Source organism: Ornithodoros turicata, chromosome 1 (genome assembly GCF_037126465.1).
Source record: "Ornithodoros turicata isolate Travis chromosome 1, ASM3712646v1, whole genome shotgun sequence".
Taxonomy (NCBI): Eukaryota; Metazoa; Arthropoda; class Arachnida; order Ixodida; family Argasidae; genus Ornithodoros; species Ornithodoros turicata.
This window is the reverse complement of record NC_088201.1, coordinates 210461015-210482970: the sequence shown is the minus strand read 5'-3', so window position 1 is coordinate 210482970 and position 21956 is coordinate 210461015. Positions and strand designations below refer to the sequence as shown.

Sequence of the window (21956 nt, the reverse complement as noted above, 5' to 3'; positions counted from 1 at the left end):
GACGACATCGATGGGTTCGGTATGATACGGATACGGCAGTGAATACGATTTTTCATCCTCAAGTGGCACAGTTAATTGAAAAGGAATGCTTTATTTTCCGTTGAGTGATTAGGCACTCCTCCACGGAAAAGCAGTCCAGCAACATTGAGCTTCACCTGGCCGGTATTCCTGGTGTTACGGCTTTCTGTAGTTTTTTTTTTTTTTCGTCTTACCGCCGGCGAATATTTTAGAACGGAATCGAGGAAGCAGATGACTGGTCATCCATGTGGCACAAAGAAGTTAACAAGCGCCCGCATGAAAAACAGCCAGTGTCACAGACGGACAGGAGGTAGGAGACGGAAGCTTGATGAGTTTCTGTTTCGTTTTGGGCTTCCCAGCTCTTTTGACAACCGACGAGCCTCTGTCAGCCAACCAGCTTTACTTCTCATTTGGAAAGAATGTATCGGACCTTAATTACGGGACCATTATAATAGTTTAGGATTGTCTCGGAGTCTCCCTTTAAGACCCCCCCTGGTTTGCCACTTTACAAATCTATGTACCGTGAAAGTGCGGGCTCGCTGGATGTTATAGGAGATATACGAAATAGCGCCATCTATCAAGCACGCCGCTCCCGACCGCCACGGCTGGGGCAGGTCTCTCACGAGCTGTAGCGCGGCTAGAGGGGATTCCACTAAAAACGAATCCATGGCCGAACGTTTTGAAGCACGATTCCTCGGTGGAATACCGAACATTCCAGCTGAATGTACGAACGACAAACTCTTCAGAACTCTGGTCTCAACTGCAGAAATAGCCCTACAGTTTTGCGGTCGATTCCATTTCCAGCAAGATGTCGGAAGGCATTTATCATCGACGTTCGGCATTTGTACTTACTTTGTTTTGTGCAATACTTCACTTTTTAGTTTTGTCTACTGTTGCGATCATACGATTAAATGAGATCCTGGTCCTATAAATCTCGGCATTTTACTGCGTCACAGTGGGGGACAATTTGATTTCTTCTCCTCGGTGAATATTTCGGTACAGGAGCTTTTCATACCATTTGCCAAACTTTACCGGGCAATCTGTTCCTCGATATCTTGAGATCCTTGGAACCACGCCACAACTGTAGTGCTGCTGTACTCGGTAGTTGTGATATACATGTATAATCGGACGATTTACTACTATAGGTTTCAGATTTAGATGTTGGAAGCAGGGAAGGGTACCATTATAGTAACGGAAACAGAAACAGTATATTACCGAAATTGGAGATAACGATAACTGAAACTGAAATGCAAACCACAGTCGTCTATTAACGGAAACGAATTTATGCAACGTCCATCTTAGTTCAGGGGGCTCACAGACGGAAGTTTGGAGATGTATAACTCTGACTAGAAGCTCGTAGGATAGTCTTTTTTTTTTTTTTCGATGTGGAGTCTTTCAATAAAGACAGGCTCTTATTCTTTTTTATCGCTTTTCCTCCAAACGGCCTAATAATAATAATTAAATATTTGAATAAATGATGCACTTGACTGCTGAGTCATTCCAGATCAATCGTCCCAGTCGCGTGGCTCGACCATCGCGGATTTCCGAGAAAAATAAAAATTATAATGTTGCCATTGATGGCAACATGAACCACACAAAGTATTTTTTCCGGAAACGCGTTGAATGGCCGCTAGGGGGCTTTGAACTCTCGCAGGAAGCAGTAAACCAGGGCGCGCACTGGGCGAGTGCGGCTTCACGTTGGTAAAAATTTCAAACGGGACTGTCTTCACAAAGCATTGTACTACCTCTGCACTGGTCCACACCCGTCCGCCGCGGATCATTCGCATGGGAGCATTCGGTGAAATATCCTCTAAATCCACTGACTTTGCGATTTTTTTCCGGGCTAACTATTAATGAAACTTCCAACAATTAATTTTTTGCGAGTTCAGACCTGTCCAAGTAATGCGCAGAAAAAGTTTGAAGCTCGAATATCGCACGCTTTTTCTTTGAAAAAAGTCGCAAAGTTGCGTGTTCAAGCAAAAACCCGTAACTTTGTTGAGCCGCCCTGAAATTTCTGAACATGCTGTGACATTGAAACTAGCTCAGAACAGTAGTCCAATGTTCCAATAATCATAACACAAACTTTCTCACAGGTGTTTTTCGTATAAGGTGCGCAGCGATTTTTTAAAGTTGCTCTGGTGCCTGCAAGGGCCGACCTTGTCTTAGCCGAAGCACGCGCGACACGGCGGCTTCTCTTGTATTTCTCTGGACAAACAGAGATTAGGGCCACATACAGCGACAAACCTGGGCTCATGCACCGCCATATTGACGCGACATAATGAGTCTTCCGGTGGCCTTTACCCATGTCATCGTGAGGGACACTCCGGTGCCTCCATGAGCAGCTGTTGCTTTCTGTAGGACGAAAGACCTTGATCAGCTAATAATTTCGCGCTAACACAGACCCGCTGCCGACTGCGTCCTCTTAGAATTCACTCTCAGACCTGGCGGCGTCTACATGTCGGAAGTGGCGGATGGGTGAAGGTATAGTTAGTGCCCATAACCAACTTCGTGAGAAACAGAGAGAAGAAGGTAACATATCCTTGAGTCTGAGGAATAGAGGGACAACATGACAGAGAACGAGGAGAGACGAAGTGCACACGAACACTCACAGAAACAAACAGAGATAAGTCAGTGCTGTTATCATTTGTGAAATCCTACTGGTTTGCTTCTGCAGTGTCTTGTGCATTATAGTTGTGCAGCCGGCGACGGTGCGCGTTGCTTATGGAAGGAACAGCTGATGACAGTGGCTCAGTCGCATGAGATCCTGATTTGCCGTGCTTACCCTGTATTCACACGAGTCAGTTTTCTGCCGGCTGACGCTCAGGCGGCTGGGAACGTCACCGCTCTCTGGTGCCACGTGACCGGCGCTCTTCGCCACGTCACCACTTTCTGATCTCCGGAGCGGCAGTCGGAGGCAGCCGGATATCTTGTCCTCCCGGCACAGATTCTGACGACCGACGGCGTCTGCTGCCGGGCAGAAGGAGAAGGTGACGCAACGGATACTTATCGCGCTAGCTTTTTATTTCATCAGGATTGTTCTGTATGTGTCCCATACAACGGCATTCACTGTACTATGGCTAATTCTGAATTGGAACGCCAACGATGCTTGGCTTTACCGCGAAAGTGGTGCAACGACACACCGGCGCAGCAGCTTTGGAACAATTATGCAATGCATAGATAGATGCCTATAATATAGTGTTGCATAGAAAGCTTTTTCTCTACGTCAGACGAAACATACACGGAATACAAAACATGAATTTTATAAACGTGGATATTTCTTTCGCTGGACAGACGTTGACTACACATAATCGTTCGCTTGCACCTTTCCAATACATGTATAAAAACACAATAATTGGAAGCTACTCGTCCTACCAAAAGGAAAATAAAAATTGATTTGATTTAATTTAACTTAATTAACTATTGACTACCTGTAGCTCGTCATCACAGCTTCATCGCCAGTCCATCACTTGTCGGCACGCTGTAGCGCCTATATTGATGCTCAGCATCGAGATACGCTTCATTAGTGGAAAATAAAACCGAATGTGACAACGTCTAGTCTATTATCAAAATACTCCGACAGGCGTTTGGGTCGTGATGTGATGTGAATAAAGAAAAAAATGGGGATGTTAGTTTCGACGAAGTCAAACTGGCTACCCCAGTACACTTAATACAGAAAGTTCAAACAGATGATGAGATGATGAAAACACAAAGGGATGATGTCCAGAGACGAACAGAGATGATAATGGAGTTCAACATGTAGGTAAAAAGTTCAAGAGCTGCGCCCAAGTGAGAGTAAAGTGGCGGAGTCGCCGGGGGCACACAGGACACATCACACATTCACCGTGTCATAGGACCGTGTCGTTTGGGTCGTCCACGCGGAGATTTGGGTTAATGCTGTTTTACATTCCATAGCGCTTCTTGGGAACGTATTCTTTGGCCCATATCTTGTCCCGTTTCTCACGTGAATGCACTGTGAACCATCCACAAGGAGCCAAGCTTTTTCTTTCATTGGTCCATCCTACGCTAGACACGAAATTCAAGGGCGAGTACAGAAGGGATCGGAAAACTGACAGCCGCCGGGAAAATGACTCGTGTGAATGCTAGATAACGAGCGGGCGTCTTCAGACGCGTAGTGACCTCGTTTATCTCGGATATCCTCTCACTCCTTCCCGACTTGCTGCCGGCAGAAAACTGACTCGTGTGAATACAGGGTTATGCTCGCTCCAACGTCAGAACTGCACGGAAATTGGATTGCTTTATTTTTCGTATCTGGAAGATGACGAGCAGTTCCTTATATCGTCCAGGGCTTGTCGTGACGGCAGAAATATCACGAAGATACGCCTGTACCGCTATGACATGTACGTTCAGCACTACCCGCAAACTCCAGCCTCGAAGAATTGTGTTGTCCCGTTTTCCAGTCACAGGAAGAGAGTGAAGGGCACAAAAAAAAAACATTAACGAGAGTTTGGCACGAAGGGCTGCATCACTGTCTGTGATGCCTGGCGATCGTCTTTGCGTAACGCGCTACAAGCAATGCCTGAAGTTTGAAGAAGAAAGCGTTCCCGCGCCGCAAGGAGCCCAAGCTTCTTCCGGTAGTAGCACAAACGGTGATGAGCCGTTGGCACTGTTAAATGCATCGCTGCAAGTATTGGTCGAAACACCTGTGAAGAAGAAGCGGTCGATGCCTCCACGGGAGACATATGCCAAGATGAAGGTTATGAAGATCCAGACGCGTGAGGTCGATTATATCAAAAGGCTTGGAGTAAAACTCGCCGGAGACTCAACCGACAAAACAGCCATGGCTCGTGACTACGAGAACGTCCTGTACGAGCTCAAGGAAAAATACAAGGACGAAGTTTTGCCAACTAGGAGGACTTCAATTCTGACCCTTGCCCCTGCCTCCTGGTCAAGACAAAAAGTGATGGACTTCGTTGGAGCCCCCGAATGGCAGGTGCGAAAAGCTAGGGAACTAAAGTATAGCAGTGGGGTCCTCGCGGAGGAAATCCCATGGCCGAAGAAGAGAAAACGAACATATGACATTTTTACGAAGAGGACACAGTGGCGTACTGCCTTCCCAAAAAAAAAATAAAATAAATAAAGACGTCATTAGGGGACACCAGAAAAGGAGAGTCCTCGTAAACATTCGTGAAGCGTATGAGGCATGGAAGAGCAGCAATCACAGCCTGAGAGCGGGGTTCTCAACATTTGCTAGCCTTGGCCCAGTATGGTGCGTCTTGGCTGGGGCACCTGGAACACATTCCGTTTGTGGGTGCAATCAGAGCCTGAAGTTGATGCTGCAAGCTATAGGGTCTACATAAAGTCACACGGAGCTTGTGCGACTGTTGGTTTGTGTTGCACTGTGTCCGTTGCCCTAGGGTAGGTCATGCCAGGCAGCACCTTCAAGACCAGGAACTGCTGCCAAAATAAAAATCAAGGCAAGTAGTTGTTGCTGTCTGTGCTTTCTGTTCGCGTTTTTGTTTGAGCAAACGTAGGAAAGCTCGCTCCCTTCCCGCGTGCTGCGGCTGAGACAAGGTCGGCCACTGCAGGCTGCCTGCGGCACCAGGGCCGCGCTCCTTAAACGAGAAACACCTCTGAGAAAATTTGTGTTATGATTATCGGGATATTGGACTACTGTTCTGAGCCTGTTTCGTTGTCACAGCGTGTTCAGAAATTTCAGGGCGGCTCAACCAGTGTGTCTACCAACCTGGAAAACAGGGAATAGTCAGGGACTTTTGATGTGACTGGAAAAGTCAGGGAATTGTCAGGGAATTTGGCTAAAAAGCAGCTGAAGTCAGGGAAAATCGCAAACAAGTGCCGTGATGATGCGCGGCGAATCGCGAGTGCCGACCGGTGGTTGAGAGGCGATGCCGCAGCAACGTTACTGCGAGTAGCCGTTCACCAGTATGACAAGCTCTGACGCAGAAAAGTAGGGTAGCCTCACTAATACTTAATAAATGGTCTGTTTTATGTTGGATCTGGTATCAAAACGTATGAGCAGGCACCAAGTTCCCTTTTGTTTTTGTTAGGGAATTTGCTTGAAATAGTCAGTGAAAACCTGGAACAGTCAGGGAATTTGAAGGCTGCAGTTTGGTAGACACCCTGTCAACAAAGTTACCAGTTTTTGCTTGAACAAGCAAACTTCGCAATTTTCTTTTAAAAAAAACGTGCGATATTCGAGCTTCAAACTTTTTCTGCCTATTACTTTGGCATGTCTGAACTTCTAAAAAATTAGTTTTTGGAAGTTTCTTTAATAGTTCGTCCGGAAAAAAAAATCGCAAAGTTAGTGGATTTAGAGGATATTTTACCGAACGCTCCCACGCGAATGATCCGCGGCGGACGGGTGTGGACTGGTGCAGAGCTAGTACCAGGCTTTGTGAAGACAGTTCTGTTTGAATTTTTTACCAATGTGACGGCGCGCTCGCCCTGCATGATTTACTGCTTCGTTCGGGAGTAGCGGCCATTCAACGTGCTTCCGGGGAAAAAATACTTTGTGTGGTTCATGTTCCCACCAATGGCAACATTATAAATTTTTTCCTCCGAAATCCGCGATGGTCGAGCCACGCGACTGGGACGACTGAGCTGGAATGACTCCATACCAAGCGAACGATCAAAACGCGAGAGGGTCGCTGCCGAGGGCACTACAGTCCTATAGCGAACTGACTGGAACATGATTTGCCGCTCACCCTGAACGTGACGTAAAAGACGAGTAGACGTCAGCCAGCAGCAAGAGCACTCCAGAAGGCCACACAGTGCTTCTTCACGAGCGATGTGGCTACGAAGACCAATCGCGACAGCCTGAACTATAGCTGCGTCCCAGAAGTCTGGGCAAGCCGGCCGGCAACGAGGGATTCGAATTTGAAAGTTGATGTCCGTGAATAATAAAACCTATTGTTTACACTGAGTGCGCGAAACCGGCAAGGGTTCTAAGAACAGCCACAGTTGCTTCGCGGCGCTAACACGTAAATAATAATAAAAAAACTAAAGTTGACGCTTCTATTTTAACCGATGCATGCGATGACTGTACTCACCGCAACGTGTATGGACCGACGAAAGCGCTACATTTATGTTGTCCATTATTCGGGAGACATCGGTTCGGAGCTGGATTCGAAGCGGCAGCGGAGCCAAGCCATGTTTCAGACTGTGGGACAAAACATGGCAGAGGAGTCCCGGCGAAAAGCCCACAAAACGCGTTATCAAATACCCTTCGTAAATAAATATACTGCGAAAATAAAATATATTTATTTCCGAGATAACATTTTAACGACGTGGTGGCGCTGCTGCGTAAGGTCGAGTGAATTTCGGGAGCGCTAAGGTGCCTTATGTAGTTGCCATGGAAACCGTGGACGGTCGACTAGGGACTTGAGTCGACGTTCGTGTCCATGTAAACGCAGCTGGTGGGACAAATAGTCTCGTAGAGCTCTTCCTGCTTCTACCAGGGGGCCGCTCCAATGAAGAAATACGCAAACTTTTGTCCCAAGCTGTACCCTGTATGTATCTCTGTGTATACACTGTTCACACGAGCAATTATGAGCTACAAGTTTCGTTGTAGAGACGAATAAACACAGGCTTGCAAAGCAGTTTTGCAACATTGCGTCGGCTTGAGTCACAGAAAGGCGTCTTGCTAGGGGTGTGAAGCGGAACAAGATGAAAGAGAAACCCATATCGCGCTCATACATCGCGGACATCGTAACAGCAGCGTCCCGTCCAGTTTCACTCATACACACAGAGCGGGTCACACAACATCGCTGACACTTAGATAGCCAGCTATATGAGAGAGGCATTCTGCGCTGAGGCTGTCCATCTGAGCAGCACCCGTGGACGATGCATTGCACACAATCCTGTCCTTGCTGACTGCGGTGATTTCGAAGTAGTGGTCGCGAATGTAGCGTTGCTTGCTGACGATCAGTGAATGCGCCTGTTCTTCGGATATCTTTAACTTGGACAGGATGGCTCTCCTGAACGTCCCCGTGTCATGTGTCAGTTCAAAGGCCTCCACCCAGCGCTTCTTGACGACGGTATCCTGAGACATGAAATGCAGGGATCGATCTTGCAAGACTCGGTTCCGTTCAGTCAGGGTCTCCATGCCCACTCTATCATTAAGAATATGAAGTTGAAATTTCGTTATAGCATAGTTGCGCATCATGCGTTGCTCCAGCTCGTGCACCGCGCTGGACTTTAGAGGACGCCCTATGTGTATAGATTGCAAGGCCTTGTTTTTACTTATTACGTCCGCAAACAGGTGAATTACGTCGCTGACTTGGATGCGAACCTCAAATGCAGAGAGCGAAGTGTTCTTCTGCAAACCCTGTGCTAGTAGCTGTACCATTTCCAGCACTCATTCGTCTGTTTCTCCGTAATTGTTTACCGAGAGAGCCTGAATGCCTTTTCTGCGCTGAAGACATCCAGCCAGCTGCTGCACTAAGTCGCGAGACAGATTCGATAAATCGAGGGACATTGACTCAACCAGCACCCCGTCTTGTTGAAGAAAAGTACATAATTTGTCCAGTGGGAAATAATTGCCGTTGTTCCATTCCAGGGTTATTTCCTTGAAATGCTGCGGCTGCATCAGGAGACTGCTACCACCCAACATCTCATCGGAGTTCATAGGAAATTCCCTACGGATTCGAGGGACGAGCATGTCTAATTCCAGCATGCGCTTCGTCAACGTAAAGCCTGTGCCGAAGACCACGCTTATGTTGAATTGATTTTCTCGCAGAGCTTCATACATAGCCATTGCTCCCGTAGGTGTGATATGACAACCTTTCATGATCACTTCTCGAAGACCCCTTGCCATACGCAATCCGCCTGCTAATGCAGTGCACTCATCCGTGCCCAGGGCATTGCGGCTGATGTCCAACGTGCGTATCGTCGTGTTCGAGACCATCAGTCGGCCCAGTGCCTCAGCCCCTTCCTGGCCGAACCCTTTATTTTTCAGAATGAGTACCTTAACGCTGCTGTTGCGGGATAGCGTGTTAGCCAGCTCTTGTAGGAAAGGGTCGATAAGCATTCCACTACAGCACATTGGATAACCTACATACACGCATCCGGAGAGATCTAAATAGGTGATCGACGCATTCGATAATAATGAATCGCAGCTCCTGTCGTGGTAAATATCGCCGCACAGTGTCACAGATTTAAGGTTGCATACTTTATCGGCTGGCTGCATAGCATCGAGCGTAGATACGTACGACGACAAAACGTTTCTACAGCGAGGACCAAGAGAAAGTGTTTTAAGAGAACGTTTCTTCGCCAGCTCTCTGCCCAGCTCAATTGCTACGTCCGCATGAATAACCTCTTGTTTGAACTCGAACACTTCCAGCGACTGTGCCTGACGCACCACTTTTAATATCATGGCCGCTGTCCCCATTGGTGTCCCGATTTTGTAGTCCTCAGTGGTCGAAGGAAACGTAGCGATACCTCCATATGGTTGCGTATAAGCGTCATCGCCTCTGCGGTAACGTATAGTGTTTAAGATTAACTCACGCACGTCCGACCGTGCTGCCAAAGATCCCAGGATGGGACCTAGAATATCGATATGCACCCAACGGAAGCAGAAACATTTTATACTCTCGTGTTCACGTATGAGCCTTAACACTATTTCCACAAACGCAATGATGTCGTCGTTTTGGCAATACAGAGCGTCGTTATCGGTTACGAAGAGCGTCAGCACATCTGGGTCAGTCTCAGCCAGGGAGAAACCGAAGCGCGAAAGCGCCTTGTTGCAGACGACCGGTTTGGTCACCAGGATGCATTCCCCCCTTATTCCATGGGTGCAACATTTCCAGGAATCTAACTCGTGCTGCAGAGCATGCAGTTCTTCCATCTTGTGCAGCTGCTCGCCGAAGGCGGTCTGGCCTGGGAAGACATAAAGATGAATATTTTACGGAAGCGTTTAACAAAAGCTACTGGGTGTAACACCGCAGGCGCACAGCTCAATGGTCGTTGGAACCAGTGGGCACTGAATGTGAAATGAGCGTGTGACGTGTGAACTTTTCCGAAAACAGGGTGGCCGAAGGGGATCACCCATTCCAATCTAATTCAATTCCAAAGAATGTAAGATTTCTGATAATTCCATTCCTTTCGATTCTTTGGAATGAACAAGTATGGTCAATTTCCACCGCTGGAGTGACTTGGCGGCGCTATTAAATTCCTTTAATTCTATCAATAAACGAAAAGTGACCGGTAACCGTACCGGCTAGTCGGACATCGCTAGAGGAGGTTAACATTACACAGCACAGAAAAAGTCCAAAGTTATGTCGCTCTTGACCGACCGTATACAGGTGCTGTGCGTGAGCGAAAGAAGCGCGACAGCAGAATCCAGCTGGTTGAAACTAAAATCACCCAATAAAATCACAAAATAGGCACTGGATACAAGAAGATGGTTAATTGTGCACAGATAGGTATGTGCAACCCGGAACTTAACTTCTGTGTCCATTGCGGCCAGTGCTGTCAAAAACTGCGAGCGGACAAGTCGATCCTGCTACAGGGCCCGATTCCGAGACACCCATACCGCGCCAGCGTTTTTTTTTTTCTTTCCTTTTTTATGTATTTTATTATTATTATTATTATTTTGGCTACCCTCGTGTCGTGTCGTACACAACACAAAAGGGTAGGAATCCAGCGAGCCCGATACAGCGAAGCACGAAGGGAATTGCCTCAAGATGAGAGCCGGCCATATTTCCAAAAAAAGACTGTTATTCTGGGCACCGGCTTCATCATTGGCATCCTATTGAAAGGGTTATTGGTATGACATGTTAAAAGTTCACGCGAATTGTGAGTCAAGCCTGAACGGACCGAAAGGGTCCGTTCAGGCTTGCCGAGGTGAATGGTCGCTCTGTTAGGATTACGGGAATAAAGTCCGCAACGGAAACCAAGGAAGACACGGAAGCCGTCCTCGCTCGAATGAACTTTGTCCTTAAATTGAGCTACTTGGAGTTCTATGGAGAATACTGCCATAAGTATATGCTGTAAGTACGGACACACCTGCTGCACCCATGCACCCAAACATCGTGTCTCAAGAAGACAAAGTTCTTAGTGCCCTCGCATTCGAACTCACTTACCCGTATTCACCAGTCGACTACGGTCTCGTACCCCCTGCCCCTTTCATGAAGTGTACCATTCGATTGCCCTTTGTTGAAAATGGAATGCTGCTAATTTACCCGACAAAACACACCACAGTTATTAAATAACCGAATTAAATTGATAAATATTGCAGAGCACGCCGCGATCTGTGTTGGCAACAATAAGAATGGCCACGTCGCCCTGCGGGTAAGTCCGTGATAGGATACAGAAATCGTCTACTTTTGCGCGTGCTAGTGCATCGGCGTGAGCAGACGACTTTCAGAAGTTACTACGCACCGCGGCAGCTCTCGTACATTTTCCTTCAGTTCCCAGGTGAAAAATGCGCATTCTAAGTAGTGGCAAGCATGGTGGTTCAGAACAACTATGTTCATCCTCAGAAACAAGTTAAAAGTCGCAGAACAACCCCATCCACAATCACAAATCTGAAGTCGCTGGCCATCGGCGCGCGCGGTCGCATTACAGCTCCGACCAAAAATATATTACGCGCGCTTCCATTACACTCCCCGTTGTACACTGGTCATGCTTCGAAATCAAGCGTCGCTGACGACGTACATCAAGAAGGAGAACATGTTTATTTAAAAACCGCATTAAATACTCGCGGAAAGAAAACACGTGACTTAGCTTCCACGTATCCGATTGTGCGGGGAGACCCACTGATCTCGATTGTAAAAGGCTGGATCGCGGATTGGGAGCGCGAGCGTGAAGAAACCGGCCGCCATCTTACTGTACCCACAACAGTCGCCGCAGCGATCATGGCAACTTCTTGCAATTACGGTCGTACCAACCGTACTGGCAAGGTTACAGGGCCTAAATTTATACAGGTGAGTCACTCTTTATCGAGGAATAAATAGGCGTCCATTCTGTATATGTAGTTGACCATTATGAAGTGTTTTTTTGTCCAAAACGAGCACTGGATGCAGGTTGCTTGATCGCTCTTCCGACGTTCAATCGAGCACACTTGCATTTTACCCGGCGGCAAATACAGTTTGAGTGCATAATATGCTTGAAAGAACACGTTACACTACACAGGTAGTGTTGTCATCAATATATGTGCGAGCACTCGAGCGCTTTTTTGCATGCATTGCTAGCATGGTACACGGTGTTCTCTGCGGAAGCAAGTGCCACATTCATTTCTTTGAATTACCTTCGCGCACAAGTTCGGTATTACGTCATAATGAGACCAAGATTGTCACCTTTTTTCATGTATTGGTATTGTTTTGTGCCTTGGTTTGATTTGTGACAAAGAATCCTACGTAACGGTGGTGTGGCGCCACTTGAATAACGCCTTTGTGTCTGAGCTGTATCGTCAGCTTGTTACGATAGTAATAATCTGTAGCGTGTCGTGCTATTTGTAGCAGTTTTTAAGGCAAAAGTGGTCTCTCAATACAGGTTTCATCATGAGGGCTACCCAGTGAATAATCTGTGCAGTGTGATACGGCTGGGTGTACAGGTAAGTATCACGTTCCTCATCCACTGGTTTCTACTTTACAGGAAGGAACAACCTCAGTGCACGCACTGTGGTTAGCCTCTCTCAGTTTTACATACTTTCTTACATGTTCACATCAGAAACACACCTTACACTTTAGGCTCCTTCACCCAGCAATATAATAATTAGAGATTATAATTCTTTTTAGAAGAGTTCCCCATATTCTTTTTAGAATAGTTTTTAATCTTTTCAATTTTTAGAAGAAACAGGGATTGTAAACCATGTTTTAAACTGATGATTTAACATTTGTCCAATGCATTTATTAAACAACATATTCATTTTTAACTGGTTGCACCCAAACCAATGTTCTGATGTATTATTTCGTTTGTTGTCGATACACCATAAAAATTGGAATAATCATCATCAATGCAGGTTACTTCACAGCTGCCTCGACATACTCAAGAAATGGGTGCAGAACCTGCGTAATGCCCACAAACTTTGACTACCACAGCACCTCCAGAAAGTACAGGCATATGTGTCACATGGGATTTTTAAAGACATTCACAGTATATAATACCTTGTATGAACTGTTGTAGATCTAAGCAGCCTCTACAGTACACTCTCAGAAATTAAAACTTGTCAGGGAACTGTGATAATTGTTTCAGTTAATAGGCATGCACATATACGCTATAAGAAGAAAATTATTGTGAATGCACTTCCCTGGCTACTCATGTTGTTTACATCTACTGTTGATCACATTCATTTATCACATATTATATTCTTATATATTATTATTATATTATCACATATTCGATCACATTAAATTTAAAATTTAGCATATATGAGAAAATATCAGGAGGGAAGTTGCTATTCATTGCTCATTCCAACCTAAAATTGAGTGCTACAAATTTAGAGAGCGTACCTGACCACTGTAATTCCTAAAATATATATTGCCATTGTAGCAAGGTCACAAAACAATAAATGTAGTCTTTTGCGACCTGCCTTACACATTTTCCATGCTTTACTGGATTGCAGACATCCTGAGCTACACACTGTAATTCAAACAACTGGGCATTCGAGGATTACGTGTTTGTATCGCTCATGTTTGTGACCTGCCTCGACTAATTCTCGTTCTTTACACAGAATATAAAGCTCTAAAAAATTATTGCGCAGGCTGCATTTTTGCACTGTGTGGTTATGCAGATTGACTGTACAGCTTTGTATTGAGAGATTGTGCTATTTCTTGAGAAACAACACAGTGGAATATCAAAGCAAGGCACACTTAGAGGTGCTCATTCTAGCATGAAATCTCTGTAGTAGCACCAGTGATGGCCAGTAGCTAACTACATGTAGTTAAACTACCTGATTGTAGTTAAAAAGTAGTTATCAACTACTTGCAGAAATGTAGTGGCAACTACTAGTTAAACTGCTATTTTAAGTAGTTAACTACAGCAGTTAAATTACTGAAGGCGCCAACTACCGATTTTGCCGCAAGCTTTACGGCGCGATTGTGCTTCCAACTTTTACCTTGAGCTACTCGTTTGATGAGAACGGAGGTGTAGAGCAATTCTGTCGTGCATGTGTACTAAATCTTCACTTTTGTTGCTTGTCTAGTGAAGCCTTATTTGCTGTGAAATAATTCTGCAACTTAGTTTATCGCATAGTCACAGAAATAATCCCGCCGCAAGCTTTGTATTTGACGATCGTAGCAATGCCTTGAGCCAAAGTTTATCGTTGCTTGTGATTCATATTTAGGTGTCCAAGAACACTACAAGGGATTGGTGTTGGTGGACAATGTTAAGTAGTTATAGATGTAGTTAAACTACATTGCAGTAGTTGAACTACTAGTTAAACTTCTCAATCGCAAAGTAGTTAGTAGTTATAGTTAAACTACTGTAGAAGTAGTTAGTGGCCACCACTGAGTAGCACTGATCATTGTCTGCTTGCTTTCTGTATTGATTTATAGCAGACAGTGAGATGAAGTTCACAATGGACAAATAAGCTCACACAAAGAAAGGAATGCAACTTGAAATCATGTACATCTTAGCTACAATGTGCTGTATTACTCTTATTAAAATTTACATGTTTGTATATCTTTGTTCCACAATCTCAGTTATTTTTTTAGCCACTTTGGTAGTTGTCACTTCGTAGAGGCGGACATATTCATCCAGTTGTGTCAACACAAATCTATGCAACTGGACAGTTTAATGTAGTGAGCATGGTGTACTGCACCATGAAGGACAAAGTTAGGGAGCAGATGTATGGGACATAACACTGAATATGTAGTAAAATAATACAGATGCCTCTGCATGACTAACCACCTAACTTCAGTAACGAGTGATGAACATGCAGTCTTCAGACAACTTCAGGAAATTAATACATCATGTATGCGGAAATGGTTCAGAAGATTTACCAGCACCCAAAGCAACAGTTTCACAAGTTCCGGCCAAATGCATTATGTTGGCGCACAAGATAAGCATGTAATTATTTCGTTCCACTTTACTGAACTTTATGCACCCCTAAGAAAATGAAAGTGTGGGAGGAAAGGGGGGTTCTGAAAAGGAACAGAAGTAGTGTGAATTTCTTGTTAAAAAGAAATGAAAAATTCCACACACATAACCACAAGATTTATGAACCTATGGTGAAGCAAGCTCTTACACAGACATGTTTTTCGTGTGTTACATGAAGGTCAGTTGTGTTGGGGGATGCCAGCCACATATTTGTATAGCAGTAAATTTTCTTCACATGTAGCTTTGAAGAACTGCTTACTTGAAACAAAATAAATAACCAGGTGTGGCACATATACAATCTAATGTCACAGGCATTTGGTGCCAGTCATTCAGTGAAAGTAGTTTGCATGAGATGCCACATATTCTCCTGGTGACGATGAGGGGGAAGGAAGCTTTCCAGCGATAAATGTATGTCATAGTGTCGCGCATTGCAACAGCATTCAGGCACTGTTTCGAGTGACAGATCCATACATGTTAAAATCGTTTGTCATGACGCTGATGACACACTCCTAGTTACATCCGAATTTTGTTACCGTAGTATTCCCATGTTGTGTATAACCTCCACTCACTGGTTTAGGGGTGGAGTGTGAGTCAAAGCAGAGGAGAGCCGGTGTGATATGGGAGTACCCATTCTGCGTAGATATTGTACAGGACATGTCATACGGGAAAAACCGTGGACACTTAGCATGCACCTGAGCTGGTGTAAGGGGAACAAGTTGTAACATAACTGAATGTACAGTGAAGTACTACACATATGCATATCAGAAGTGGATATTGGTTTGGTTCACTATTTTTGAACTCAGCTATTCAGAACACGTTGAAGACAGGCACAACACCAGATTAGAGGCATTGTGGCATTCGCAATAAATAGAAGCATGACAAGGATGCAACCCGAGACAGGGAAATAAACAACAGACAACAATTTTCTCAGAGAAAATTGTTGTCTGTTATTTATTTCCCTGTCTCGGGTTGCATCCTTGTCATCATGAACCAGCTTGTCTGCGCCCTCTCTCTGTTGTCGAAATAGAAGCATGATTGCAATGTGCATGCGGGAGTATATTATAAATCATGTAGCATGATTCCATAGGAATGTGTTTTCCCATTCTCAAGATTTACCTGTACAGGATATGAGACTACACAACAAGAGTGCACTGATCACACCAGTGTAAAGCTGCAGTGTCGTCGAGCAATGTTTAACGGTCCCGCTCACAGAAATGACGCAGAACAGCATGCATACATTTTAGCTTGAAAGAAAAGCCTTCTGTGATATTGCTGTGTGATAAATGTTTGAGGTTTTATGTAGTGCTTGCGTTGTTGCCTGAATCTAGGTGTCGTGACATAAATAAATATATATATATCGTATCTTTTGTTGATCACTGATTGACTGGAGACGTTTTCAAATTGCATTACCGGCTACTGTAAAACAGGCGACTGTGAGTTTGCAAAATGAAATATCACATATCGGTGTTGGGATGATGCTTCTGCTGAAATAATGGTTTCAATGTAACAAACACACGGGTGGTGTATTTGTCCTCTAATCGTTACCCAAGCTCAGGCTTTCCATATCAGGAAGAATGGTCCTTGTAGGGTAAAACTCTAATTTCGCGGCCCTAAATTTGCGCGAATCGAGTGACAGGGATATACTCGTGACGGCTAAATTTCCCGATTTCGGCTCCCGAGCTCCTACAGCTTCTTCTTCTCGAACTCCGACTCTGTTTTGAACTATTTGCGTGCCCTTAAAGTTCTCGGATTCTCTCGATTCGCGAAATAAACGGGTTTTACCTACCTTTATCCTAGCCGTACGCTTTCAAAATGCGCGTCTGTAATTGCCCCTGAATTTGTAACCGCATAGTTTTACATATTGCAGTTACCCTATTGTTTCGATGACAGAGACAGCATGGCTTTGAGCTAGATAATTCCGACGAGTCTATACGGACAGGAGAACACACAGCGAACTCAATATTGAATCCTTCGTGCGCGCTCTCTATCCGTTTTGCCTTGTCGCTGTCCTCAGATTCAGTCATGTTGCCTCTGTCATGTGGAACAAAATAACGGGCGCGCGACGTGGCACCGGTACTGTAGGTGGTTTTTCGTGCTGCATACCCTGAGCTGCATACCCATGTAACGGGTATCATACGCGCTACACCGTATCTGTGTGCAAATGGCACCTTTGTGTAGACAGCACACGGTGACGCCTGTTCTATGCGGCAATTTTTTTTTTTTTTTGAATGCCTCTTATTAAGTGTCACATGCCTAAAAGTGTAGACGAGGGCAGACTTATGCCCGTTACTCGAAAAGAATAACTGACTACCGTTACCAATTACTCGACTCCAGATGCAATTGGGTAACGAGAAGAAAAGTAAAGCGTTACTCCGCTCGTCACTTTCCATCGAGGAGGAGGAGGAGGGAGGAGGAGTGTCGTTGGGAGGAACCCGAGAGGTCTGCCTGCCTGATTAGGCGGCATGTTTCTCGGGAAGGGAAAGGTGGTGGAGAGGAGGAGAGGAAAGGGTGAAGTGGAAGACCGAGCGAAATTCGCTCGGGGGGAGGATAGCTGCGTCCATGGGCCGACTTCAGGGGAACTGTGCCGGCATACGCCTATTACACATCTGAGGGAAACCCAGGAAAAACCCCCGACGGCACAGCCGGCCCGCGGATTCGAACCGCGGACCTCCCAGTCTCCAAGCGCACGCGTTACCGCTGCGCCACCGGTGCTGGTGTCACTTTCCATCCACGCAAATTATGCCCGCATTTGTGTGCCTCGGAAAAGGCAAGAGGGAAAAAAAAAAAGAAAGGTTCAACAGCGGAGCAGCTGAAATAAGACGAGAACCAAAAACGTGTATGACAAGTAGATCTGCATGTCTACTGTATTTATCGCCTGAGGTGTTTATCGGGGAAGGGGGTATATATATATATATTTATTTATTTATTAAGAAAAAAAGAAATGAAAACAACAGACTTCACTTCGGGCAACGTGTATGAAGGATGTGTTCATCTCTGTTGGAAAAGTAATCAATTACTGAGTAATCGATTACTCAGAAAAGTAATTTATTACTCAAAAAATTACTTTGACAGCGAAGTAAAAGATTAATTGAAAAAATACTGAAAAAGAAATTGATTACAAGTAGCGCAATTACTAGTAACGCGTTACGCACAAGTCCGGACGAGGGACAGGAATAAGCGACGGGAACTCCCGTGGTATGGTAAGAAAAAAAAAAGAAAAAAAGAAGAAAAAATTGCACTTGTTACGAATCCAGGTTTATTGGATGCAGAGGATGTTAGAGAAGGAAACGAGCATGGCCGTTTCAATTTCAATTTCAGTTCATTTTAATGGAAGGTGGAGGCGCAAAAAATCAGTCCGGCTTGAGAAACGCTGCTCCACCTTTTACATTGTGCAGCCGTTACAGGAATAACACACTTTTTATACCAGATGTATACGCAAGCGCTGACTAAGTTCAACCAGATGCAACAATATGCAAACAATCTAAGATAGAACAATTATACAGTGTGTTTCAGTTAAATCCCCGGGCTAAATAATTCGCGAACGGGTGCACCAATCCACGAGCTTTCTTTTTTACAAGTATCTGTCCGATACCACCTACAAGCTGCACACCGTGTGGATTAGTGGGAGGCGCTCATTATTAAGATAAAAATGCAAATGAGTTTCGTAAAAAAGCGTAACTTCTAAAGCAGGGCGCTGTCGGCATTAAAATGGGTACTACCCCTTTTGGGACCTTCAGTGGACACCTTTTAGAGAAAAATCTGCCACCGAAGCGGGTCATTTGCTGCAGTAATTAATTGGTTTCGGTTTACGTATTTTTGTCGCGGCTTGTCGCTGCGAAGCGCAAAAGGACGCTCTTTCATTACCTTATCCATCAATGAATTACGTCCTTACACCAATGAATTACACCAATGAAATACGCCCTTTTGCGCTTCGCCGCGACCAGCCGCGAAAAAAATACGTAAACCGAAACCAATTAATTACTGCAACAAATGACCCGCTTCGGTGGCAGATTTTTCTCTAAAAGGTGTCCACTGAAGGTCCCAAAAGGGGTAGTACCCATTCTAATGCCGACAGCTACCTGCTTTAGAAGTTACGCTTTTTTACGAAACTCATTTGCATTTTTATCTTAATAATGAGCGCCTCCCACTAATCCACACGGTGTGCAGCTTGTAGGTGGTATCGGACAGATACTTGTAAAAAAGAAAGCTCATGGATTGGTGCACCCGTTCGCGAATTATTTAGCCCGGGGATTTAACTGAAACACCCGGTATAGGCAGTGACGAGACATTGAAACCTTTCTACAAAAGAGCCAACTGTGGAAATATTAGCTACGTATCTAAGAAGAAATTACCCGTTGAAGCACAGCTACTTGACTGACACATCACACGTGGCAGAATAAGCTCAAACAGGACCCTGAGCTCCAAGGACAACGGGCCGCCAGCAGACTGAACATCTAACATCTCCCCACCCTTTTTAGTTGCACTTCACGGGAGTACAGAAAAGTGCTGAGGTTTCCATTCTTGTGGGTTAGACACATTAGAGTTGTGCTCTACAACTTTACAAGTAAGCCATTAACATGCTGAACATGTGTTAGCATAGCTCAATTGGTAGAGCCCTGAACCGGCAATCCAGATGATGTGGGTTCGAGTCCTACAGCTGGCTAACCTTTTCAGTGACTCCCATCTTTCATCACTAACACGTGTTCACTAATTATGGCGATTAATAATGAAAGGTGACTAACGGCTCCTCTAATCTCATGCTAATTCTAAGAAAAATCACTCGCGAACTCAAGAGAATACTGACCAATCATACGTGATGCACCCCGCATATGAAGCGCGGTGTTTCAAGAGTAAGTGGATAACTGTCTCTCTTACTGAGTCTCCAATGTGCTGACGGCTTTTGGCTATATTAGATGGTAGATAATACGGGCTACCACAACAAAAAGTCAAATGTGTTCTTTCTTTCAATTTATTCTCGTATTTTCTCAGTCACAGTAATGTGACTGAGAAAATATCGCCCCATAATGATACAACGTCGTATTCTTTCTCGCCCGCAGACATACGATGTCAACGTTCAAGCGGTCATTTGAGGTATGGCGATAAATATGTAGAAAATACGTAAAATTGCTTTAATCCCGGAGACATCACCGATGTACACATATGGCACAGTAGTGACCCAAGTCTACACCGCGTACGATTAACAGCGCCATGTGTGAAGACATAAACAAGAAAAATGTTTTAGAGAAACGGCAGGCATGGTTTGACAACCCTAGAAACAAACGGTGTCACGGTGACAGCTTGAAGAGGGGAAAACAGGTGATATGAAGAGTAAGGTGAAAGTTAATTATAGAGGTAAATATATACGTATATCCCCTCAGTTGCTACAGCTAGATACTTTCCTAAAAAAATATACCGCAATCCTCATGTAAAGAGGAACTTTCACATGGAGTACAGGTCCCGACAAAAGTTTACGGAACACGCGAGCGGTGTATTTTCTCCTCGGTACGACACCCTAGCGGCAAGCGGAAGCTGGCGAAATCAGACCAGTTCACTGCCTCAGAGGGCTGGACGATGATTACTGTTGTGTGTGCCCGCGAAGTGAGTTGGGTTTAACTGTTGTGCTCGTCAACAGCTTGTGACTCAACGTCATCAATCAATCAATTATCAATGTCAGCGTCAATTGTTTATCAGCTCGTCACGCGTCGTCCATAATAAAGCAACTGTTCACAAGATACCTTTCTTTCTCTTGTCTACATATCACAGCTTTCCACTAAAAGCAGTACACCGTAAAGTGTTGCCACTATGATTCATCCTTGTTATCACGATGATAGCGGCGAGCTCCCTGTCTCATCACATGTTGGTGAGCACAATAGTAGAATCCAACTCACTTTGCGGGCACATACAACAGTAAGCATACCGAAACTACCACTGTTTGTAGCTAAGAGCGCAGCCGTCCACCCCTCCGAGGCAGTGAATTGGTCTGATTTCGCAAGCTTCCGCTTGCCGCTAGGGTGTCGTACCGAGGAGAAAATACACCGCTCGCGTGTTCCGTAAACTTTTGTCGGGACCTGTACCAGTCGCAAACAACTGGGTGGAAGAGAAAAACCAGATAATGGAATGAAACTCTATTTGGTTTGTTTCGTGCGGAACAGGTACATTGAAACCATCTGAAAGGGGTCAAGACTTACTGCCGTATATACGCTCTTTCCCGGTGCTAGCCGACAACGAAGTTCCACCAGCGTCCCTGCTTCAATAGGGTCGAAATATCTTATTGCGCAATGGCGACCACCACCAAAAGGAATCGCCTTAATGAATCACGAAAACAGACTACACGTGTGCGAGTCTGCCTATCTCGTAATAGTGTGAACGTTGTGGGACTGACTCCAAAAAGGGGCAAAGACCCAGTCGACCCTGCTGCAATAAGAGCTATGTTCCGTGTACGAGTACTAAGTGCCACCCCCGTAGAGTAGAGTAGAGTAGAGTACCGTGCACCTAATCCCTTTTGATACAGGGCAGATCCCAAAAATAGGTTCACAGGTGCGAAAAAATAGACAAAAATAAAACTAATTAGATAAAAACGTGCACACACACACAGTCACACACACACCACCAGGAAAGATAAACGCGGCAGCGAACACGCCGTGCCAAAGCATCTAAAGGTGAGTCACCTGATCCCCTGCATCGATATGGATTACACAGCTCTAGCGAAGTGCCCTCAGTAACAAAAGAGCGACTTGCATTACTAGAGGCCTAAAACCTACATAACTTACCCGTTCAAAGCTCCTTCCAAACTTAGGCTCACTTTCCAAGCTTTTTCCAGCTTTTTCGGAGTTTGCATGGGAGTTTCGCTTTCTTCCACTTATCGATTGTTTATTTTGGTTTATCAATGATGTTGATGCCGTTGAATGGCTCATAACGAC

General features: G+C 45.0%; 2 protein-coding genes across 3 annotated transcripts in view; one reads left to right on the top strand and one right to left on the bottom strand.

Annotated features, from left to right (window-relative positions):
* Positions 1–7233: 7233 nt before the first annotated feature.
* Positions 7234–21947, bottom strand: LOC135379019 (uncharacterized). Of its 2 annotated transcripts, none has more exons than XM_064612263.1 (2): positions 21807–21947; positions 7234–9873 (listed from the first exon to the last, which is right to left on the bottom strand). In XM_064612263.1, the coding sequence occupies exon 2, from the start codon at positions 9839–9841 to the stop codon at positions 8354–8356; it is 1488 nt and encodes a 495-aa protein (XP_064468333.1). In that variant the 5' UTR covers positions 9842–9873; positions 21807–21947; the 3' UTR covers positions 7234–8353. The 2 variants fall into 2 exon arrangements, with proteins under 2 accessions (XP_064468333.1, XP_064468334.1); XM_064612264.1 differs by lacking the exon at positions 21807–21947 and adding an exon at positions 21225–21651.
* Positions 21538–21956, top strand: part of LOC135379017 (zinc finger protein 883-like) — a 36688-nt gene continuing 36269 nt past the window's right edge. The window contains exon 1 of the mRNA XM_064612255.1: positions 21538–21695. The gene's annotated coding sequence lies outside the window, so the exon portion shown is untranslated. The remainder of the gene's footprint in view (positions 21696–21956) is intronic.

Excerpts from the sequence above, each read along its gene's own strand:
- LOC135379019 (XM_064612263.1), bottom strand. The coding sequence starts at position 9,841 with ATGGAAGAACTGCATGCTCTGCAGCACGAGTTAGATTCCTGGAAATGT.